Source organism: Grampus griseus, assembly GCF_964374135.1.
Source record: "Grampus griseus genome assembly, chromosome: 18".
In the NCBI taxonomy this organism is placed as follows: domain Eukaryota; kingdom Metazoa; phylum Chordata; class Mammalia; order Artiodactyla; family Delphinidae; genus Grampus; species Grampus griseus.
In genome coordinates this window covers 66346281-66371702 of record NC_139012.1, presented here as the reverse complement: position 1 = coordinate 66371702, position 25422 = coordinate 66346281, and the positions used below count along the sequence as shown (strand labels likewise).

General features: G+C 42.0%; 1 protein-coding gene across 1 annotated transcript in view; it reads left to right on the top strand.

The window, feature by feature from the left end:
- Nucleotides 1–671: 671 nt before the first annotated feature.
- FREM2 (FRAS1 related extracellular matrix 2) overlaps nt 672–25422 on the top strand; it is a gene marked incomplete at both ends in the record, with an annotated part of 154436 nt that continues 129685 nt past the window's right edge. Inside the window, 2 exons of the mRNA XM_082675778.1 lie at nt 672–5850; nt 17947–18036. Coding sequence (XP_082531904.1) covers nt 672–5850; nt 17947–18036 — 5269 coding nt within the window. The remainder of the gene's footprint in view (nt 5851–17946; nt 18037–25422) is intronic.

Here is a 25422-nt window from a genome sequence, read left to right as displayed (position 1 = left end):
GGTTTGTTTGCAAGTTACAGTGAGACATAAGCATTCCCTGCGCGGGATCCCATTGAATTGGGGGGATGGGAGCTAAAACGGGGGTATTGCTGGATCGCAGGCAGCTGGAAAAGTTGAATCTAGCTCGGCGGCGTGTTCCGGCTCTGGGGCTGGAGAGCCGCAACCCCAGCAGTGCAGTGCGGAGCTAGCGCCCTCACTTCCAGGACAACGCGTCGCGCGTTCTATCTCCTCCCCTCCGCGCGGTTTCCCGGCCTCCGCCCCTAGGAGCTGATTGGCAGAAGTCGCAACCCAACCCTCGTCTCGGGGCCTCCTCCCGGGACAGACGATTGGCCTCCTGGGAGGACTGGAGTAAGGGGGTGCGAGGGGAGGGATTTCCCTCAAAGCTCAGGGTCCCGGGCCCTGGGAGGGAGGAGTGCAGGGACTCAGTTCTCCGCTCGACTGAGCCGCGAGCCGCGGAGCTGGACCGGCCGGGACGGTTTAGCCTCCCCGGCAGCTCCGGGGACCGTGCCGAGCCTCTTTCCCATCCCTCTGGTCCAGCCTCGGCTACAGCAGGAACCCCCGGGCGCCGTGCGGAGTTCCTGGCACTTTCCGGAGGGCTCTCTTACCACCTGCCCCGGACTGGGACTGACTGCGCTCTCAGGGCGACCCGTCCGAGCCCTAACATCCGGACCATGCACGCAGCCCGGACCCCCGGGATCACTGCCCGCGCGCGCCACGCAGCTAACCCCACCACCTCTCAGCTGTTGCCTCCGCCGCCGCCCCGGCTGGTGCTGCTGTTTTTGCTTCTCCTGTCACTGGTAAGCCGCGTCCGGGCACAGCCCCCTGACCCCGGCCGGGCGTTGCTGTCCCCGGATCTCGCGGGCGTTGCAGGAGTCCCCTCCGAAGAGGCCATAGTGCCGGCGAACCGCGGGCTCCGGGTGCCCTTCGGCCGTGAGGTCTGGCTGGATCCGTTGCAGGACCTGGTGCTGCAGGTGCAGCCGGGGGATCGCTGCGTAGTGACCGTGCTAGACAACGATGCGCTGGCCCAGCGGCCCGGCCGTCTGAGTCCCAAGCGCTTCCCGTGCAACTTCGGCGCTGGCGAGGTGCGCTACTCGCACCTGGGCGCGCGCAGCCCGTCGCGGGATCGGGTCCGGCTGCAGCTCCGCTACGACGCGCCGGGAGGGGCGGCAGTGCTACCCTTGGTGCTGGAGGTGGAGGTAGTCTTCACCCAACTGGAGGTTGTAACTCGGAACTTGCCCTTGGTCGTGGAGGAGCTGCTGGGCACCAGCAATGCCCTGGACGCTCGGACCTTGGAATTCGCCTACCAGCCCGAGGCTGAAGAGTGTCGCGTGGGCATCCTTTCGGGCTTGGGCGCGCTGCCTCGCTACGGGGAACTCCTTCACTACCCGTCAGTCCCGGGACGTGCCAGCGAGGCGGGCACCCAGGAGCCGCTCCTGATGGACTGCAAAGCTTTCCAGGAGCTAGGCGTGCGCTACCGCCACACGGCCCCCAGTCGTTCTCCAAACAGGGACTGGGTGCCCATGGTGGTGGAGCTGCGCTCACGAGGGTCTCCTGTGGGCAGCCCTGCTTTGAAACGCGAGCACTTCCAAGTATTGGTGAGAATCCGAGGAGGGGCTGAGAACACTGCACCCAAGCCCAGCTTTGTGGCCATGATGATGATGGAGGTGGACCAGTTTGTACTGACCGCCCTGACGCCAGACATGTTGGCCGCCGAGGATGCTGAGTCTACCCCGGACTTGTTGATCTTCAACCTCACCTCTCCTTTCCAGCCTGGCCAGGGCTACCTGGTGAGCACTGATGATCGCAGCCTGCCCCTCTCCTCCTTCACTCAGAGGGATTTGCACCTCCTGAAGATTGCCTATCAGCCCCCGGCTGAGGACTCCGACCAGGAGCGTCTCTTTGAACTGGAGCTGGAGGTAGTGGACCCAGAAGGAGCAGCTTCAGAGCCTTTTGCCTTCATGGTGGTGGTGAAGCCCATGAACACACTGGCTCCAGTGGTCACACGGAACACGGGGCTCATTCTCTATGAGGGCCAGTCTCGGCCCCTCACCGGCCCTGCAGGCAGTGGACCACAGAACCTGGTCATCAGTGATGAGGATGACCTAGAGGCAGTACAGCTGGAGGTGGTGGCTGGCCTCCGGCATGGTCGCCTTGCCCTTCTGGGTGCCTCAAGTGGCAACCCTGCCCCTAAGACATTTACGGTAGCTGAGCTGGCAGCCGGCCAAGTGGTCTACCACCACGATGACAAAGATGGCTCCCTAAGTGACAACCTCGTGCTTCGAATGGTGGACGGAGGGCGCAGACACCAGGTGCAGTTCCTGTTCCCTGTCACCTTAGTGCCTGTGGATGACCAGCCGCCAGTCCTCAATGCCAACACGGGGCTGACACTGGCAGAGGGTGAAACCGTGCCCATCCTGCCCCAAGCTCTAAGCGCAGCTGACATGGACTCAGATGACTGTCTGCTGCTTTTTGTGCTAGAGTCGCCCTCCTCAACTACGGGGCATCTGCTTCTCCGTCAAACCCATCCTCCCCAGGAGGAAGAGATGCTGATCGGGGGCCCTTGGAGAAAACAGGGGGTGTTCTATGAGAAGACGGTGACAGAGTGGCAGCAGCAAGACATAACGGAGGGGAGGCTTTTCTACAGACACACTGGGCCTCACAGTCCTGGGCCAGTCATGGACCAGTTCACATTTCGAGTCCAGGATAACCATGACCCCCCTAACAGGTCTGGGCCACAGAGGTTTGTGATACGCGTTCATCCCGTGGATCGCCTCCCTCCAGAGCTGGGCAGCGGCTGCCCCCTTCGGATGGTGGTACAGGAATCCCAGCTCACGCCGCTGAGGAAGAAGTGGCTGCACTACACTGACCTGGACACAGACGACCGAGAACTACGCTACACGGTGACACAGCCCCCAATGGACACAGATACAAACCACTCACCAGCCCCACTGGGAACCTTGGTCCTGATGGACAACCCTTCAGCGGTGGTGGCCCATTTTACACAAGCCCAGGTCAACCACCATAAAATTGCTTACAGACCTCCAGATCAAGAACTGGGAGTGGCTGCCCGAGTGGCCCAGTTCCAATTCCAGGTGGAGGACCGAGCTGGGAATGTGGCTCCAGGCACTTTCACCTTTTACTTGCAGCCAGTGGACAACCAGCCACCTGAGATCCTCAACACTGGCTTCACTATTCAGGAAAAGGGCCACCACATCCTGAGTGAGACTGAGTTGAGTGTGAATGATATAGACACTGATGTGGCCCACATCACTTTCACTCTCACCCAGGCACCCAAACATGGCCACATGAGGATGTCTGGACAGATACTGAGTGTGGATGGGATTTTCCACTTAGAGGACATAAAACAGGGTCGGATTTCCTATGCCCACAATGGGGATGAATCTCTGACTGATAGTTGCTCCTTGGAGGTCAGCGACAGACACCATGTGGTGCCCATCACTCTCAGAGTGAATGTCCGGCCAGTGGATGATGAGGTGCCCATGCTGAGCCTTCCTGCAGGCACGCTGGGGTCCTATCTAGATGTTCTAGAAAATGGGGCTACTGAAATCACTGCCAGTGTTATCAAGGGGACCGATGAAGACACTGATGATTTGATGTTGACTTTCCTCTTGGAAGATCCACCCTTATGTGGAGAAATCCTGGTCAACGGAGTTCCAGTAGAGCAGTTTACCCAAAGGGACATCTTGGAGGGCTCAGTCGTTTACGCCCACACTAGCGGGGAGATAGGTCTATTGCCCAAGGAGGACTCTTTCAACCTGAGTCTGTCAGATATGTCTCAAGAATGGAGAATAGGTGGTAATACTATCCAAGGAGTTACCGTGTGGGTGACCATCCTCCCTGTTGACAGCCAGGCCCCAGAAATTTCTGTAGGTGAACGGTTTATAGTGATGGAAGGTGATAAAAGTGTTATAACCTCAATGCACATAAGTGCTGAAGATACTGATTCCCTCACTGATGACATCTTGTGCACCATAGTTATTCAGCCTACCTCAGGTTACGTGGAGAACATCTCTCCAGCCCCAGGCTCTGAAAAATCAAGAGCAGGAACTGCCATAAGTGCTTTCACTCTGAAAGATCTCAGGCAGGGTCATATAAACTACGTCCAGAGTGTCCATAAAGGAGTAGAACCGGTGGAAGACAGATTTATATTTCGTTGTTCTGATGGCATTAACTTTTCAGAGAGACATTTTTTCCCCATCATAATCATTCCCACCAATGATGAACAGCCAGAAATCTTTGTGAGAGAATTTATGGTGATGGAAGGCATGAGTCTGGTGGTCGATACGCCCATCCTCAATGCTGCTGATGCGGATGTTCCCCCAGATGATTTAACTTTCACTGTTACCAAGTTTCCTACCCACGGTCACATCATGAACCAGCTGATAAATGGCACGGTTTTGGTTGAAAGCTTCACCTTGGACCAGATCATAGAGAGTTCCAGCATTATTTATGAGCACGATGACTCAGAGACTCAGGAAGACAGTTTCATGATTAAACTAACGGATGGTAAGCACTCTGTGGAAAAGATGGTCATCATTATGATTATCCCCGTTGATGATGAGACCCCCAGAATGGCCATCAATAATGGACTGGAAATAGAAATTGGGGAAACCAAAATTATCAACAACAAAATATTAATGGCAACTGATTTAGATTCTGAAGACGAATCCTTGGTTTATATTATTCGTTATGGGCCAGGACATGGCTTATTACAGAGACAAAAACCTATAGGTGTCTTTGAAAATATCACACTGGGCATGAATTTTACCCAGGATGAAGTGGACAGGAACTTAATTCAGTACGTCCATTTTGGGCAAGAGGGCATTCGGGATCTAATTAAATTTGATGTGACTGATGGAATAAATGCCCTTATAGATCGTTACTTTTATGTGTCTGTTGGGAGCCTTGACATTGTCTTCCCTGATGTGATAAGTAAGGGAGTGTCTTTGAAAGAAGGTGGTAAGGTCACCCTCACAACAGACCTACTAAGCACTAGTGACTTGAACAGTCCTGATGAAAACTTAGTTTTTACCATCACCAGGGCTCCCATGAGAGGTCACTTAGAATGCACAGACCAACCTGGAGTAGCCATCACATCTTTCACTCAGCTCCAACTGGCTGGCAACAAAATCTACTACATCCACACAGCTGACGATGAGGTGAAGATGGACAGCTTTGAGTTTCAAGTCACTGACGGACGTAACCCCGTCTTCCGGACATTCCGTATCTCCATCAGTGATGTGGACAACAAAAAGCCAGTGGTCACCATCCATAACCTGGTTGTCAGCGAAGGAGAAAACAAGCTGATTACTCCCTTTGAACTCACTGTGGAAGATAGAGATACTCCAGACAAACTCTTGAAATTCACTATCACCCAGGTGCCTGTTCATGGTCAACTCCTATTCAACAATACCAGACCCGCCATGATTTTTACCAAGCAAGACTTGAATGAAAACTTAATCAGCTACAGACATGATGGCAGCGAGTCAAGGGAAGACAGCTTCTCCTTCATGGTGACTGATGGTTCCCACACAGAGTTCTATGTTTTCCCTGATACAGTATTTGAAACAAGAAGACCCCAAGTGATGAAGATCCAGATCTTAGCTGTTGACAATAGTGTCCCCCAAATTGCAGTGAACAAAGGGGCTTCTACACTTCGCCCTCTGGCCACAGGCCACTTGGGGTTCATGATCACAAGAAAAGTATTGAAAGTGGAGGACAGAGACAGCTTACGTTTTTCTCTTAGGTTTATTGTGACGGAGGCCCCTCGACATGGATATCTCCTCAACCTGGGCCAAGGCAACCACAGTGTGACTCAGTTTACACAAGGTATGGTTCACTTTTCTTTCTTTAGAATCAAAGGGCACTCCAGGGCTTCCCTGGTGGCACAGTGGTTGAGAGTCTGCCTGCCGATGCAGGGGACATGGGTTCGTGCCCCGGTCTGGGAAGATCCCACGTGCCGCAGAGCGGCTAGGCCCGTGAGCCATGGCCGCTGAGCCTGTGCGTCCGGAGCCTGTGCTCCGCAATGGGAGAGGCCACAACAGTGAGAGGCCCGCATAACACACACACACACACACACACACACACACAAAAAGGCACTCCAAGTCTTATTTCTTGAGATATGGCTGTCACTGAGAACTTTGTAAATAGAGCATCAAATTAGAGTCCAAGGGAAGGGAAGGGAAGAGAAGGGAAATGAAGGGGAGGTGAAAATACAGGGACTCTCTTTCCTGGGAGAACAGCTCCCTTCTTGCCATATGTCCTACTGCAGTGACCTTTATTAGAAGGAGTATCTTATTTTGAAAATACAAGCTAAATTGTCAAAGGAGGAGCTCAACTTTGGTGAATTAAATTTAAAGCAGGCTTTCCAGTTCTGCTCTGTTAGCCACACCCGTCCTCTGAGCAGCCTGTTTTATATGCTGCACACAGTTCATGAAGCATGTTAGCATCTTAGAGAAAGATGTGCTTTCTAAATTCTATATATCCACATTATTATTATTATTATCATCACCCACCATTCAAATAGAACCTTCAAATTTATATTATTTTGATTGCTTTTTTAGAGGATTTGTTCTAAGTCTGGTATAGTTGTTAGAAACTTTGTAACGAAAATAAAAAAGATGTATTTATATTTACTTCGTAGATTTTATAATTTTTATAAGACTTTATGACTTAGGCTAACACCAGTCCAAAGACGTAAGAGGTAAAAACCTATCTAGATTTAGAATGATCATATGTACAAGGCATGCTGCAACAATCCACACAAGAAAAGAAAGTATACTTAATGATGTATAAGAAGACAATAAGTCCACCACCAAAATATACAACCACTTCATTGTTAAGAACCTGCAGGTATGTTAACAAGATTAGTAGTAGAAGGAAGAAATTATTTTCTCATTTCAAACCTCCTCTCTGCCCTGTTTCAAACACAATGACCAACACCGTTGCCTGAAGCATCTGCATCCTTGAGACTAAAGCATTTCTGTAACCTCCGTTTTCTTTGTGTGTGGACAGAATCTGAGACAGGAAGGGCAGGTGACCTGCACAGAGTTACTCAGTGACTAAAGGGAGAAGCCCATTCAATCTGCTGGCTTGGGAGTTAGAGCTCTGTTTTCTAGAACGTGCGACTTTCATTACAAAGAGCTTTGGGTTGCTTTCATGAAAATCTCACCCTTGTCAGAATGGAAACCAGATGGAGTTAAACCCCAGGGCTTCCCAGGGGGAGTGTTCTTTTCCTGCAGCAGTGTTGTGCTCTTAGATAACAAATGCTTTAATAAACATGGATGTTGCAAAGTGTAGTGTTAAAGTAAACTGCTTCTCTGTTTTAGATGCTGGCAAATAGCCCTACACTCCAACCTCCTGATTCTTGGCTGAAAGCCTGACTATATCCTAGGGCTTGCAGGGACAGGAAAACTTCAGAGTGCCAGTGTCATGCCAGACCAGCAGGAAACTTTTGTGTGAAGGCTTTCTGAGGGTAGAAATGCATGCAATCTTAGACTGGTTTATTTTCATGGAAAGTAAAGCGGATGAAAGGAATATGGAAAGGATATTCTTTACAGGATTGAAAATGTTACTTCAAACGACTCCTCTGATGAGAAAATATAACCTGATTTTAGAGATTTTTTTTAAAAAAAGAAGGAAAATAAGCAAATGATTTAATTTAAATTCTATGGACCAAGTCCAACAGCTCAAAATATTGGAATATTATTTCCTAAATATTGAGCCATAAAATTCTGCTATTTCATTACAGGCTGTTGCTCTATCTGTCATTGACTTGACGTCACCATGATTACTTTTTATAGTCATTTGTAAATATAGAGTAGCTATGAGTTTATTATAAAAAGTGAAGATAAATTTTTAAGGTTACATTTTAAAAGAAATCATCACGTTCCAATAAGAACCCAAATGTTGACTAGGAAAATTGTTGGTATTTAATCACACAGGACTCATTACAACAAGTTGAGGCTGGAGTTTGGTTCATAGGAGTTATTTATGGAGATTAGATAAGTGAGTAAAAATGGAGAAACCTCCATTATAGAGCTACCAAGGCTGCTCTTACAGTAGAGAAACTAAAAGCAGTGACTAAAGTGAGGACTGTACTGTCTTTTTCTTTGTTTTCGTTTTATCTTGAAGGGATGAGATGAACTCTATTTTGATGGATTTTCAATGCACTGAATTAAGTCCACTTAGCACATATGGCTTGGGAAGGCTATTGCCAACTAAATTGACTAAATGGTCCCTAGGAGAAAAAAAACTATTTCTAAAACTTATTAAATTTCACTATTAGGAAAAGTAAACGAGGTAGAATTAGACAAATTAAGGAAATTATTTAGTTATTTCAAATTTTGCTCTTTCTCAAGGTGCCCTTCCCTGCTCTCTCCACCCCACATCTAAATCACTTGTCTCAAGTACCCGGATTTTTTTCTCTACAATAAATACATAATAATGTCTTGTGGGAGATAATTTAGAAATCAATTTCAGAAATTTCCCAAAGGCAGCCAGGGTGTGACTACCAGGAACGTTAATGAATTTAGAATTAAAAAAAAAAAATAAAACATGGAATGATTATGTAGATAAACTGAAATAAATGTGATGCATGTTTAACGATGAGAAGAAAATCTAGTTAATTGTTAGATGTTTACTGAAAGAAAATAACATTTTGGCTGACGTTTTTATCTTCCTAATACTTCTGTGCCTTAAGAAGCAAGTGTTTATATGTATATTTATAGTGTGTTTTGTTATTTTTAGAGGTACCTGTAGAATAACAGTGTTATGATCAAAGTCTTTACTCACTTGAGATTTTTTTAAAAGCCCCCCTTTCGAACAATGCATTATTAACAGAATTATGAAAAGGGTTGTAGTTTGTTTCATCTAATCAATTTGACACCTGAATGTCTTATAATTGAATTCATGTTCTCATTACTTTAAAAAAGAAAAGTTCTTAAACATCAGTCTTGAAGAGGTGTTTTATTTCAATGAAACTATCTCCCAAGTACTATAGTTTCTGCTTAGAAAACATTGATACAGGGATTGAGTATTGTTGTTGTTGTTTTTCCTATAGTGGAGCCTTTAGATTTTCTTATAGAATTAAAGAAGAAATGGGAACATTGGACAAAGGTCTTCCCCACATGACCGGAGGATGTTGTCTTTATGCTAAGGACCTATAGTCAGAGCAGAGTTCACTTCATTCCTAAACCGATAATTTAAAGGTTGTAAAAGTTAAGAGTTGTAAGAGAAAACAGGTAAAGAGCAGTGCAGAGGGCTTCACTACCCCCAGAGAGACATCATCCATTCGAAGGGAGAGATGCAGGTGTGGACCACGAGAACTCCGGGCTCTTTCATTTTAGATTAACAAATATTTGAGCCTTTACTGAATGTAAGATCCTGAGCAAAGGACTGTGGAAACAAAAAACAGATTGGAAAAAGAAATTTTTAATCTTCTACAAAAGGCAGCCATGCAGAAAGAGGCAGAATTTGGGGAGATTACAGTAGGGTTAGAAAAGAAATGCTAAGGGAGAACAACACATCTTGAACTTGCTTCACCTTTAGGTATCTCTATTAACAAGAAGGTACTATTAACTATTAAATCAGATTTTCCCCTCCTCAAATGTCTGATTGTAAGCAAGTCACCTTCCAAAACTGTGTGAGCCAAGGTAGATCATATGTTTCACATCTGTAAAGCGGAGCTATAGAAATTCATGGAGTAATTTGTTGATTCTAATACTTTGCATCACTTGATACTATTCTTTCATAAAATCATTTTCTTTTTTTTTTTTTTACATCTTTATTGGAGTATAATTGCTTTACAATGGTGTGTTAGTTTCTGCTTTATAACAAAGTGAATCAGTTATACATATACATATGTTCCCATATCTCTTCCCTCTTGCGTCTCCCTCCCTCCCACCCTCCCTATCCCACCCCTCCAGGCGGTCACAAAGCACCTAGCTGATCTCCCTGTGCTATGCGGCTGCTTCCCACTAGCTATCTACCTTACGTTTGGTAGTGTATATATGTCCATGCCTCTCTCTTGCTTTGTCACAGCTTACCCTTCCCCCTCCGCATATCCTCAAGTCCATTCTCTAGTAGGTCTGTGTCTTTATTCCTGTCTTACCCCTAGGTTCTTCATGACATTTTTTTTTCTTAAATTCCATATATATATGTGTTAGCATACGGTATTTGTCTTTCTCTTTCTGACTTACTTCACTCTGTATGACAGACTCTAAGTCTAGCCACCTCATTACAAATAGCTCAATTTCGTTTCTTTTTATGGCTGAGTAATATTCCATTGTATATATGTGCCACATCTTTATCCATTCATCCGATGATGGACACTTAAGTTGTTTCCATCTCCGGGTTATTGTAAATAGAGCTGCAATGAACATTTTGGTACATGACTCTTTTTGAATTATGGTTTTCTCAAGGTATATGCCCAGTAGTGGGATTGCTGGGTCGTATGGTAATTCTGTTTGCAGTGGCTGTATCAATTTACATTCCCACCAGCACTGCAAGAGGGTTCCCTTTTTTCCACACCCTCTCCAGCATTTATTGTTTCTAGATTTTTTGATGATGGCCATTCTGACTGGTGTGAGATGATATCTCATTGTAGTTTTGATTTGCATTTCTCTAATGATTAATGATGTTGAGCATTCTTTCATGTGTTTGTTGGCAGTCTGTATATCTTCTTTGGAGAAATGTCTATTTAGATCTTCTGCACATTTTTGGATTGGGTTGTTTGATTTTTTGTTATTGAGCTGCATGAGCTGCTTATAAATTTTGGAGATTAATCCTTTGTCAGTTGCTTCATTTGCAAATATTTTCTCCCATTCTGAGGGTTGTCTTTTGGTCTCGTTTATGGTTTCCTTTGCTGTGCAAAAGCTTTGAAGTTTCATTAGGTCCCATTTGTTTATTTTTGTTTTTATTTCCATCTCTCTAGGAGGTGGGTCAAAAAGGATCCTGCTGTGATTTATGTCATAGAGTGTTCTGCCTATGTTTTCCTCTAAGAGTTTGATAGTGTCTGGCCTTACATTTAGGTCTTTAATCCATTTTGAGCTTATTTTTGTGTATGGTGTTAGGGAGTGATCTAATCTCATACTTTTACATGTACCTGTCCAGTTTTCCCAGCACCACTTATTGAAGAGGCTGTCCTTTCTCCACTGTACATTCCTGCCTCCTTTATCAAAGATAAGGTGACCATATGTGCATGGGTTTATCTCTGGGCTTTCTATCCTGTTCCATTGATCTATCTTTCTGTTTTTGTGCCAGTACCATACTGTCTTGATTACTGTAGCTTTCTGGTATAGTCTGAAGTCAGGGAGCCTGATTCCTCCGCTCCGTTTTTCATTCTCAAGATTGCTTTGGCTATTCGGGTTCCTTTGTGTTTCCATACAAATTGTGAAAGTTTTTGTTCTAGTTCTGTGAAAAATGCCAGCGGTAGTTTGATAGGGATTGCATTGAATGTGTAGATTGCTTTGGGTAGTAGAGTCATTTTCACAATGTTGATTCTTCCAATCCAGGAACATGGTATATCTCTTCACCTATTTGTATCATCTTTAATTTCTTTCATCAGTGTCTTATAGTTTTCTGCATACAGGTCTTTTGTCTCCTTAGGTAGGTTTATTCCTAGATATTTTATTCTTTTTGTTGCAATGGTAAATGGGAGTGTTTTCTTGATTTCACTTTCAGATTTTTCATCATTAGTGTATAGGAATGCCAGAGATTTCTGTGCATTAATTTTGTATCCTGCTACTTTACCAAATTCATTGATTAGCTCTAGTAGTTTTCTGGTAGCATCTTTAGGATTCTCTGTGTATAGTATCATGTCATCTGCAAACAGTGACAGCTTTACTTTTTCTTTTCCGATTTGGATTCCTTTTATTTCCTTTTCTTCTCTGATTGCTGTGGCTAAAACTTCCAAAACTATGTTGAATAAGAGTGGTGATAGTGGGCAACCTTGTCTTTTTCCTGATCTTAGTGGAAATGCTTTCAGTTTTTCACCATTGAGGACAATGTTGGCTGTGGGTTTGTCATATATGGCCTTTATTATGTTGAGGAAAGTTCCTTCTATGCCTGCTTTCTGCAGGGTTTTTTTTTTATCATAAATCGGTGTTGAATTTTGTCAAAAGCTTTCTCTGGAGCTATTGAGATGATCATATGGTTTTTCTCCTTCAATTTCTTAATATGGTGTATCATGTTGATTGATTTGCGTATATTGAAGAATCCTTGCATTCCTGGAATAAACCCCACTTGATCATGGTGTATGATCCGGTTAATGTGCTGTTGGATTCTGTTTGCTAGTATTTTGTTGAGGATTTTTGCATCTATGTTCATCAGTGATATTGGCCTGTAGTTTTCTTTCTTTGTGACATCCTTGTCTGGTTTTGGTATCAGGGTGATGGTGGCCTCGTAGAATGAGTTTGGGAGTGTTCCTCCCTCTGCTATATTTTGGAAGAGTTTGAGAAGGATAGGTGTTAGCTCTTCTCTAAATGTTTGATAGAATTCGCCTGTGAAGCCATCTGGTCCTGGGCTTTTGTTTGTTGGAAGATTTTTAATCACAGTTTCAATTTCAGTGCTTGTGATTGGTCTGTTCATATTTTCTATTTCTTCCTGATTCAGTCTTGGCAGGTTGTGCATTTCTAAGAATTTGTCCATTTCTTCCAGGTTGTCCATTTTATTGGCATAGAGTTGCTTGTAGTAATCTCTCATGATCTTTTGTATTTCTGCAGTGTCAGTTGTTACTTCTCCTTTTTCATTTCTAATTCTATTGATTTGAGTCTTCTCCCTTTTTTTCTTGATGAGTCTGGCTAATGGTTTATCTATTTTGTTTATCTTCTCAAAGAACCAGCTTTTAGTTTTATTGATCTTTGCTATTGTTTCCTTCATTTCTTTTTCATTTATTTCTGATCTGATTTTTATGATTTCTTTCCTTCTGCTAACTTTGGGGTTTTTTTGTTCTTCTTTCTCTAATTGCTTTAGGTGCAAGGTTAGGTTGTTTATTCGAGATGTTTCCTGTTTCTTAAGGTAGGATTGTATTGCTATTAACTTCCCTCTTAGAACTGCTTTTGCTACATCCCATAGGTTTTGGGTCGTCGTGTCTCCATTGTCATTTGTTTCCAGGTATTTTTTGATTTCCTCTTTGATTTCTTCAGTGATCAGTTCGTTATTAAGTAGTGTATTGTTTAGCCTCCATGTGTTTGTATTTTTTACAGATCTTTTCCTGTAATTGATATCTAGTCTCATAGTGTTGTGGTCAGAAAAGATACTTGATACAATTTCAATTTTCTTAAATTTACCAAGCTTGATTTGTGACCCAAGATATGATCTATCCTGGAGAATGTTCCATGAGCACTTGAGAAAAATGCTTATTCTGTTGTTTTTGGATGGAATGTCCTATAAATATCAATTAAGTCCATCTTGTTTAATGTATCATTTTAAGCTTGTGTCTCCTTATTTATTTTCATTTTGGATGATCTGTCCATTGGTGAAAGTGGGGTGTTAAAGTCCCCTACTATGAATGTGTTACTGTCGATTTCCCCTTTTATGGCTGTTAGCATTTGCCTTATGTATTGAGGTGCTCCTATGTTGGGTGCATAAATATTTACAATTGTTATATCTTCTTCTTGGATCGATCCCTTGATCATTATGTAGTGTCCTTCTCTGTCTCTTCTAACAGTCTTTATTTTAAAGTCTATTTTGTCTGATATGAGAATTGCTACTCCAGCTTTCTTTTGGTTTCCATTTGCATGAAATATCTTTTTCCATCCCCTCACTTTCAGTCTGTATGTGTCTCTAGGTCTGAAGTGGGTCTCTTGTAGACAGCAAATATATGGGTCTTGTTTTTGTATCCATTCAGCCAATCTGTGTCTTTTGGTGGGAGCATTTAATCCATTTACATTTAAGGTAATTATTGATATGTATGTTCCTATTCCCATTTTCTTAATTGTTTTGGGTTTGTTATTGTAGGTCTTTTCCTTCTCTTGTGTTTCTTGCCTAGAGAAGTTCCTTTAGCTGTTGTTGTAAAGCTGGTTTGGTGGTGCTAAACTCTCTCAGCTTTTGCTTGTCTGTAAAGGTTTTAATTTGATCTCCATCAAATCTGAATGAGATCCTTGCTGGGTAGAGTAATCTTGGTTGCAGGTTTTTCTCCTTCATCACTTTAAATATGTCCTGTCAGTCCCTTCTGGCTTGCAGAGTTTCTGCTGAAAGATCAGCTGTTAACCTTATGGGGATTCCCTTGTGTGTTATTTGTTGTTTTTCCCTTGCTGCTTTTAATATGTTTTCTTTGTATTTAATTTTTGATAGTCTGATTAATATGTGTCTTGGCGTATTTCTCCTTGGATTTATCCTGTATGGGACTCTCTGTGCTTCCTGGACTTGATTAACTATTTCCTTTCCCATATTAGGGAAGTTTTCAATGATAATCTCTTCAAATATTTTCTCAGTCCCTTTCTTTTTCTCTTCTTGTTCTGGACCCCTATAATTCGAATGTTGTCCCAGAGGTCTCTGAGACTGTCCTCAGTTATTTTCCTTATTTTTTCTTTATTCTGCTCTGCAGTAGTTATTTCCACTATTTTATCTTCCAGGTCACTTATCCGTTCTTCTGCCTCAGTTATTCTGCTATTGATCCCATCTACAGTATTTTTCATTTCATTTATTGTGTTGTTCATCATTGTTTGTTTCATCTTTAGTTCGTCTAGATCCTTGTTAAATGTTTCTTGCATTTTGTCTATTCTATTTCCAAGATTTTGGATTGTCTTTACTATCATTATTCTGAATTCTTTTTCAGGTAGACTGCCTATTTCCTCTTCATTTGTTAGGTCTGGTGGGTTTTTATCTTGCTCCTTCATCTGCTGTGTGTTTTTCTGTCTTCTCATTTTGCTTATCTTACTGTGTTTGGGGTCTCCTTTTTGCAGGCTGCAGGTTTGTAGTTCCCGTTGTTTTTGGTGTCTGTCCCCAGTGGCTAAGGTTAGTTCAGTGGGTTGTGTAGGCTTCCTGGTGAAGGGGACTAGTGCCTGTGTTCTGGTGGATGAGGCTGGATCTTGTCTTTCTGATGGGCAGGTCCACGTCTGGTGGTGTGTTTTGGGGTGTCTGTGGACTTATTATGATTTTAGGCAGCCTCTCTGCTAATGGGTGGGGTTGTGTTCCTGTCTTGCTAGTTTTTTGGCATAGGATGTCCAGCACTGTAGCTTGCTGGTCTTTGAGTGAAGCTGGGTGCTGGTGTTGAGATGGAGATCTCTGGGAGATTTTCGCTGTTTGATATTATGTGGAGCTGGGAGGTCTCTTGTGGACCAGTGTCCTGAAGTTGGCTCTCCCACCTCAGAGGCACAGCACTGACTCCTGGCTGCAGCACCAAGAGCCTTTCATCCACACGGCTCAGAATAAAAGGGAGAAAAAGTAGAAAGAAAGAATTAGTAGAAGTAGAAAGAAAGAAAGAAAGAAGGGAGGGAGGGAGGAGGGAAGGAAGGAGGGAAGGAAGGAAAAAAAGAAAGGAGATAAAGTAAAATAAAATAAAGATAAAATATAATAAAGTTATTAAAATAAAAAAATAATTATTAAGAGAGAATTAAAAAAACAAAAAACGGACGGATAGAACCCTAGGACAAATGGTGGAAGCAAAGCTATAAAGACAAAATCTCACACAGAAGCATACACATACACACTCACAAAAAGAGGAAAAGGGGAAAAAATCATAAATCTTGCTCCCAAAATCCACCTCCTTAATTTGGGATGATTCGTTGGCTATTCATGTATTCCACAGATGCAGGTACATCAAGTTGATTGTGGAGCTTTAATCAGCTGCTTCGGAAGCTGCTGGGAGAGATTTCCCTTTCTCTCCTTTGTTCTCACAGCTCCCAGGGGCTCAGCTTTGGATTTGGCCCCGCCTCTGCGTGTAGGTTGCCGGAGGGCGTCTGTTTTTCGCTCAGACAGGACGGGGTTAAAGGAGCAGCTGATTCGGGTCTTTGCCTCACTCAGGCCGGAGGGGAGGGAGGGGCACGGAGTGCGGGGCGGGCCTGCGGCGGCAGAGGCCGGCGTGACGGCGTGACGTTGCACCAGCCTGAGGCGCGCCGTGCGTTCTCCCGGGTAAGTCGTCCCTGGATCTCGGGACTCTGGCAGTGGCGGACAGCACAGGCTCCCGGGAGGGGAGGTGTGGACAGTGACCTGCGCTCGCACACAGGCTTCTTGGTGGCGGCAGCAGCAGCCTTAGCGTCTCCCGCCCGTCTCTGGGGTCCGCGCTTTTAGCCGCGGCTCGCGCCCGTCTCCGGAGCTCCTTTAAGCAGCGCTCTTAATCCCCTCTCCTCGCGCACCAGGAAACAAAGAGGGAAGAAAAAGTCTCTTGCCTCTTCGGCAGGTCCAGACCTTTTCCCGGACTCCCTCCCGGCTAGCCGCGGTGCACTAACGCCCTGCAGGCTGTGTTCACGCCGCCAACCCCAGTCCTCTCCCTGCGCTCCGACCGAAGCCGGAGCCTCAGCTCCCAGGCCCGCCCGCCCCGGCGGGTGAGCATACAAGCCTCTCGGGCTGGTGAGTGCCGGTCGGCACCGATCCTCTGTGCGGGAATCTCTCCGCTTTGCCCTCCGCACCCCTGTGGCTGCGCTCTCCTCCGCGGCTCCGAAGCTTCCCCCCTCCGCCACCCGCAGTCTCCGCCCGCGAAGGGGCTTCCTAGTGTGTGGACACTTTTCCTCCTTCACGGCTCCCTTCCACTGGTGCAGGTGCCGTCCCTATTCTTTTGTCTCTGGTTTTTCTTTTGCCCTACCCAGGTACATGGGGAGTTTCTTGCCTTTTGGGAGGCCTGAGGTCTTCTGCCAGCGTTCAGTAGGTGTTCTGTAGGAGTTGTTCCACGTGTAGATGTATTTCTGGTGTATCTGTGGGGAGGAAGGTGATCTCCGCGTCTTACTCTAACGCCATCTTCCCGGAAGCCCTCCATAAAATCATTTTCTTATATGTAATGCCTTTAAACTCCATAGCATGAACTTATGAGAGATCTTAGGAGATGAATAAACCATAGAACACACACGAGACAAATAAATATCACATACTATTGCTGAAGCAATTTTTAGCTATGATCTTGGTTTTATGTAACCTTCGAAATAACTACTTGCTGATTGGCCCAGATCCAATAGAGGTCTACTGTGAGTATCACTGAACAAAATGATGTTTGTTTTATTATGTTGTCTGTGTGGCATCATTAAGGAGAAAAACTGATAAAATGGATGAATACATTTTTAAATTGTATTTCAGTCAACACTGAAAACAAACTGAATTTGATAGCTAGCATAGAAAACATTAGAAAAAGCGTTTCCGAGGCAGAATAACTTTTCACTCTGAATAAAGGTTTCAGCTTTCACTCGATGTTTTCTAAGTTCTCTTTGGCATTGGGTCATGATAGTAATTTCAATCCGTGGGATTTTTTAAAAAAAATATTTTCTTCATTTTTCCTTTTAAAAATTTGGAGAGCTTAAAAGCAGCCTGCTATACCATGAGAGGTAAGAAAAGTTAGCCTGAGGTAGAGCCGAGGAACCTCTTTCCTCTTAGGGCCAGTCCTACAGGGAGGCAAAGGGTGTGATTTCAGTAGTGCCAGGAAATCTGCCATGCCTCAAAATATCTCCCTTTCCACCTGTCATGGAGTCTGACATTCCGTATTTAGATAGTCACTCCTTTGGTGCATGAACATGCGAATACTATTGGGAAGGGCAACACCTTGCTATTATTATAACCTAGCTCTTGCATTCTATCTGTAAGGGATCAGATTTCCAAGGGACAGCTGAAATCAAGGGGCTTAGAGATATGAGAAATAGGATAGCAGTCTTTCCCTTAGTAGAAGAAGGAGATCTAAACATGGTTCAGAAAAGTAATAGCCAATAGGATTTACCATAAATGATGAGTCACCAGTTTTGCCCTAGTAATTAATCATCTTCTTATTTGGTTCTTTTCTAGCTGACATTGATGATATGAAAATATGCTACGTCTTGAGAGAAGGGGCTAATGCCACAAGTGACATATTCCATTTTACAGTTGAAGATGGTGGTAAGTATTCACTCTCCTGTTACTATAAACAAGGAGAGTGACTTTTATTCGTTGCTCTTTGACTACTTTATTACAGGGAATCGGTATCAAGTATCAGTTTATGCTCACCTGAGTTTGTACTGAGTGAAGTTGGTATTTGCTCATGAAAATCTTACATTCTCAGTCTGACACAATACTACTCTGCAATGATTGTAAATACATGTTCTAGTTATATTATTCTTGTCTTATGATTTGTAAAGCACTAAAGAGAAAGATCTATGTAAATAGGCTCCCCATGTCCAGTTGTTCAGATTATACTCTGCATAAAGCTGTCTGCTTGAGGCCACCAGAGGATGTTGGGACCAGCCCAGCCCCACTTGCAAACCATGTGTTCTACCTAGGTGTGTCTGCCCAAAGGGGGTGCCTTTTTCTAATTTTCTTGGGTGCTGTGTGGACTAATGCTGGTGGATCATACGTCGCCTTCACCAAGAAATCAGTGCTAAATAAATGTGTATTAAGCTCAGTATGTCTAATGATTTTCTTAGTTTTCTTAGTTTGGGGCATTTTGTGACTTGATCTAGCTCAGCTTTTCCTTGATGAAGTCTGAATACTGCAGAGAATAGACTATGATCTGGGATCTAAGTCACCTCGGTAATTTATTGTCATCGCTCCCCCACAGCCCTGACTGCCTCTCACACTCTTCAGCTCCCTTCCCCCACCTGCAGCCTAGGAGGAGAGCTGGCCACTTCTAGATTGATCATAAGGATGTTTGTGTTCTCACTTGCTGTCAGGAGAAGGAAAAGAACCTCAGGAAGAATGTGTGAACGGGACACAGGAAATGAGGGGTCCTGTGTGCGAGAGAAGAGAGAGGGAGAAAGGATTCAGTCACCTGTTTCCTTACGATGCTTTATGAAAACTCACACTCTTCTGTCCTCTATCTCAAAAAGATTCCATGCTTACCCTTCCTATTTTTTTGAAGCATTAAATAGCACTTATTTAAAATGTCGTTGGATGTAACAGGATCACAGCTCTGAAAAATGACATCTGCTGGGTGTGTGACAGAGAGGAAAAAGAAAAAAGTGTGTTAACTTGGGTTCAACTAAATTTAATAAGTTTAATGCCTTTACTTTTTTAGCAACCGAATCATACGTTAGTATTCTACATATTGATAAATGAATCTTAGTATGAGACCAAGTTCTGAGAAGGAAATCAACTTATCAGAAAATAATCTGCTTGTTGAATCTTGCTGCCCAAATGGGAAATACTACTGCGAGTAAACTTTAGAGTGAGACTCTGAAATAATTCAAATTTGTCTTATATATATACATATGTATTTTATATATATGTATATATATATATATATATATATATATATATATATATATATATGAGGACTAAATCTTTGTTTCCAAACACCATGTATCTCTTTCCGAGTGACTGAATAAACCTCAATAGCAAAAGTATGATTTTCTTTAAAATTCCCCCAAAATTGTTTGAAATCCAATGACTACAATTCCAAGACATTACAGCCTATACTTTTTTATACATTTTGCTTTTTCTTTTTTTAGATATATATGCTCTATTATTATGCACTTTTCTTTCCTTAGCTGAATGGAATGGTAGCAATTACTTTAAAATTTTGATCTGTATTCAAACTTTGGAAAACATTATACTGTATCATATTTCAAAATATTAAGTGAGGAGTGACTAGTTGAAGAGACTGGGTTTATTTTTGGATTTGCTGAAAAAGTGGCTGAGCCTCTAAAGATTGTGTTTATGGAAATAGGAACTAAATCATTTGGGGAGCTTTTTCAGAGCTAGAGTTTCATGTGAGAGAGAAAAATTCCGGAGATATTGTCCTTTACTCTTCTCCTCCCACTGACTTAGCATTACTTACGGAGCTCAGGCACATTCTGGCAACTATCTGTGGAACAGAATTTATCTTAATTTCCCTGATGCAAGAAAACTTCCCTTTGACAGAATAAATACAGAGACCTGCAAGATTAAAAAATAAAAAGTCATATATGTATTTCAAAATAGTTTCAATCTGATACTTATTTTTTTAGGATTTTTGCACTGTCTCTCGTAACATATTCTAATATATCAATGAGAAGTGCAATACTATTTAAACTTACAGAGTATCTTGAATGAAATTCTCCTCTCTGGGAAGTGTGAGGTATTTTGCTAAACAGAAGTAAAAAAAAATGTTTGCAATATTTGTGATAAAAGAAGAAATAAAGATATTCTTCCTCTCTACAGAAATATTATACTAAGAATTATTAATTTTTTCTGACCTAGCTATTATATCTTCTAATAGTACAGTCAGTAATTTCATCAAAATATACTCTAGAAAAGACCTATTTTATAGACTGTAATATTAACATTTATTTTCAAAATCTTCAAATGTAGCAATGTAAATTTCATGAACTAGATGACATGTTTATGAAGACACATTTGTGATGTCGTTTGACACTTCTCCAAGATATGTATGCCTCAGGAATTATGTCAGGTAATACAGGGATTGAATCTTATGAACAAGGATTCTCCTTGTTTCTCAGTTGGAAGGATCTAGGTCTCAGAGTAGCCAGGTAACTTCCCCAAACACATCCATCCATCTATCCAGGAAGTAACAGAGCTCCCTCAAGGGTACTTACTCTTCCCATCCATTTGATGACAGACTTTTTGGACCAGAGGGTTTAGTTACTGAATTCAGCTGTAGTCATTTATTATCATTTACTTTATACAATTATAGTAAGCATATCCGTACCCCATTCCCATGAAATGCTTCAGTATTTCAGATCTGAGAAGTCAAGGCGCCATGGCATAAAATCAGTCAACTCTCTACTGCCAATTCTCTCTCCAGCTCACTAAAAATCACTTTCTTCAAGTCAACCAGATTGATTTTAGGACAGTGACTATCTAAGAAAATTACTGGAGCAAATGTAATCCTCAAATAACATTAAAAATAAAACATAGGGCTTCCCTGGTGGCGCAGTGGTTGACAGTCCGCCTGCCAATGCAGGGGACACGGGTTCGTGCCCTGGTCCGGGAAGATCCCACATGCCGCGGAGCGGCTGGGCCCGTGAGCCATGGCCGCTGAGCCTGCGCGTCCGGAGCCTGTGCTCTGCAACGGGAGAGGCCACAACAGTGAGAGGCCCGCGTACTGCAAAAAAAAAAAAAAAAAAAAGAAGGCTATAATCTTCCACTTGAGACATGGCTCAACAGAAGCAAACATTTGTAGGCACATGTATGTCACCATGAGAAGAGTAGCAATCTGGAAATTACTAATGCCAATAAAAATAGAGCTTTTTAGTAATGGTATCTGCATCAGGAAGTGTTATGCAGCCCTTAAAATTCATAATTATAAATTGTCATATTATAATTCTTCAAATGATCATTTAGTAATGAAATACATTTATTGGAATATTAGTGAAGAACCTGAGGAAATTCCCCGGTAGTCCATTGGTTAGGCCTCTGCGCTCTCACTGCTGAGGGCCCAGGTTCAGTCCCTGGTCAGGAAACTAAAATCCCACAAGCCGCACGGCGCAGCCCAACAAAAAACCCCATGAAAATATTACATCAAAATAGGTCATCCATCCAGTTTTCTGGGGCCAATCAACACATGCATCTTCATAGTTACAATCTAAAAGGTCAAACTCTGAAATTAGGAAGTGTATTCCTGTTATCTGTGGCTTCATCCAAAGAGCTTTTGGATATAAGTGTGGGTAGCAATCACCTATGGATTTAGCTAAACCGTCTTCCATCTCTTTTGCTTTTACCCTTTATGTCTTCTCAAGGGTAATTCAATGTAATAATAATAATACAGACTTGGGAAACACATCCTCCTTTGATAATTGCCTCTGTGAATTAAAATTCCAGATCTAGTACTTGGGATTTTGTGGGAAGAAAAACAGCATGTATTCTTGTTTTGTTTTGTTTTGTTTTCCTAAGCTAATAGAGGGAAGAAATTAGAAAACTAATAATAATAAAATAAATCCAAAAGATAACAAGAAATGAGAGAACACAGAACATAGAACAGAAGAAACAAAAAGAAAGCAAATATTATGATGATAGATATAAAGCAAAATGTATCAATAATTATATTAAATGTAAGTGAACTAAATATTCTAATTAGAATATAAAAGTTGTCAAACTGGATAAGAAAACAAAACCCAATTACATGTTGCTTACAAGAAGCACATCCTTGAAAACACATGTATTCTTTTATCCCCTTCATAATAGAGCATTTTACCTGATTTCTTCTCAGCGTTTAACTCTGTAATTTTCCTCTTCTAACATTATAAGTATTCTAACATGAAAGAGCTCCTGTCCCTTTTTAGTTTTGTCTCCAAGGAAATCGTCTAGCTCTTTATTATGATGTGAAATCCAGTCTCATGTAACTATTCCAGTTATGTCCCACCCTCAGCCCTGATGACCGCTAATCACTCCTCAACTTTCAACTCAGATGTCATTCCCTCTCCAAAGTTGCTCCCAATATCTTGATAACAAAATTAGGCATGCCCTTTTTTTGTGCTTCTATCCCTACCTTTCTTTAGAACAAGAATGTTGTATTCTGATTATTTGCTAATGTGAAGACCTCCGTTAGTAGAGAAGAAACTTTTTCAAGTCAAAAAAAGGTGTCATTAATCTTTATACCACAAGGCCTATCCAGGGGTGAACACACAGTAAATATTAAACAAATATTAAAATAAATGAATAGACAAATGGCCAAAAGAAGCTCTATTTTATATAAGGATCAATTAAATAGTATTCTACAAAAAGCTCCTATAAACAGTTCCCAGGGGACCCTTTGCATTCCTTTAGAACATTCTCTTATCCTAGCATTGATTTAAATCCTTGTGGCAGCAGAAAAGATTTTTAGTAAAGCTTTCACATTTTTAAATAGATGAAACTAACTGCTGTAAAAATGGCTTTCAAACCTTCAGTGAAATGTACTTAAGATTGAAGAGATTCACAGTAACCACCAGTTTAGAGCTCATGTTATTCTTAAAGGATTCTTTTAAGAAAAAAAAAGTTGTCAGTATGTTATATAAACAATTATACAATTTTAAAATTTAAAAAGAAATCAACATTTTCTATAAATCACTGAAATTTTTAAGTCAGCACCACTGTCTTAAGTATTTTTAGTCACCCCAATTTTTTTGCCTCATGTGAGACAACTTTATGACAGGGAGAGAAGTAGAAAGCTATATTAGCATAAAGTATCCTCAGTTCTTATTAAAAAACCATTATGTATATTTTTATGTTTCTTGTTTGTTTGCTTGTTTCAAGTCTCAAAACCTGATCATCAGATTCAAGATACTTCTTTTTTTCCTGCAATATTTCTCTTTTTTAAATTTTTATTTTATGTTGGAGTATAGTTGATTAACAATGTTGTGTTAGTTTCAGGTGCACAGCAAAATGATTCAGTTATACATGTACATGTATAGATACATGTACATGTATCTATTCTCATCTATACATGTACATGTATCTATTCTTTGTCAAATTCTTTCCCCATTGAGGTTATTACAGAATATTGAGCAGAGTTCCCTGTGCTATACAGTAGGTCCTTGTTGGTTATCTGTTTTACATATAGCAGTGTGTACATGTCAATCCCAAACTCTGACATAAATCAAGGTACTTCTTGATGGGCAGAAGAAAGAATTAGGATACGTGATCATCTGGCCCGGTATACTTAGTAGGAGGAGCCCTACGTTTTTCTCCATTATGAAAACTGGTTTGCCGCTTCCTCATTTGAGCTCTCATGTGACATGGGCACACCGTCTGTGAGAGCCTCTCTCTGGTTTTGGCACTGAAACTGGGCGTCAGACATGATATGCGTGTTGGCCATTATAATGTATCTGGTCCATAGCCAGACATGTGTTGCCACTGTCTTTGATTGTGCCTTGCGGTGCCCAGTTTTTCATCTGCCAAGATCCCTAATTCATATGCTATTGAAAGATATAAATAGCTTCTTGACATAGTAGAAAAAGCTGCAAAGTCATTTCTGTATATGAAATGTCAGTTAAGGACGAGGCTTTCAGAATTTTATTCCGTACCTGATGGTTGAATACTCAAGACACCAGGAGACTGGAAGCTCTTCATGCTGGTTTAGAAGAAGCACAAGTTTTTGCTGGAAGGTGACCAGTAACTTCAGGGTTTAGAGCAAAGTCATTATTGATAATTAGCTTGAATTTAAAGCAAGGGCTGGAAAAATATAAATAAGTGCAGTAAGTCGGAAAATGAGGTCTGAGTACAAGCATGAAAAGATTTTACAGACATTCAGCTGAGAGGAAAAAAAGCAAGCATTCTTGGCAATAAAGTTAATTACTAGTGACATGAGAACCGGAGGAAAGACACTAGTGCCTCAGGGGCTTATAATAAGACGGTGAAGTAATGTCAGGCACTGATACAAGTATTTTTAATCTGTAAGAGAGCACAGATCCACTAGAATACAGATCCTGGGAGGAGGTGTTGGCGACTATGGCATAATGTTTGTAAGCCTCTCCTTTTTTATTGAACAGTTCTGAACAGTTCAAGTCATCAGGATCTTTCTGTGCCAGAACCCTGCCTTTAAAAGCATGAATCTATAAAATACCTGTACTGTACTGTCCATGAAAGAATGTGTACCTTTTAAATAGAAAAATATAAACTAAATTTTATTAGTTATTATTCTTCAGGTTCATTCCAAAATTGTATGTCATATGGCTGTACTGTTTTCATTAGCTTTTGTTCAGAGGAAACTTTTCTTAAATCATTAAATCTTCCCGTGAATATGAATCCTTATTAGACACATTTTTAGAGGTTTACCATGGTTCTATATTTACTCTCAAAACAAATGATAATCACCTTTTAAAAACTAAGCAAATCTTTCATAAGTGACTAAAATACCATAATCTCAAATCAAATATTTATTTGTGGTATATATTACATTACTCAGTAATATCCCAGTCTGTCTTTTTAAATTTGCTCTGCGTGGCCAGGTGAAATAGACCGTGGTGTTCAATGACAGTTGTCATTAGTATGATTCTATATTTGCTAGAACCTATAAGAATACAACAGAGAACCAGAATGCAATGGAAGAGAAGGTTCAGAGTTTCTATGGTGAAACTTAAAGAGTTTCCCTATTCACTTATTTATTGAATTATTCAACAAGTATTTTTGGTGCCCCAACTATGTTTCAGGTGTCTGTTGGGATCTTGGAAAATAACGACGATCATGGCAGTTTTGACCTCTGACCTGAGGTTCTGATAGCTATGGATGGTAAAACAGTAGACAAATACAACACGTATACATTGTTTAAAGTACTATGGGGGTTATAATTAAATCCAAGATAGAGATGCAGATGTCAGGAAAGGCCTCTGAAAGGTGTACTATTTAAGCTTAGACCTAGAATGAGATGAA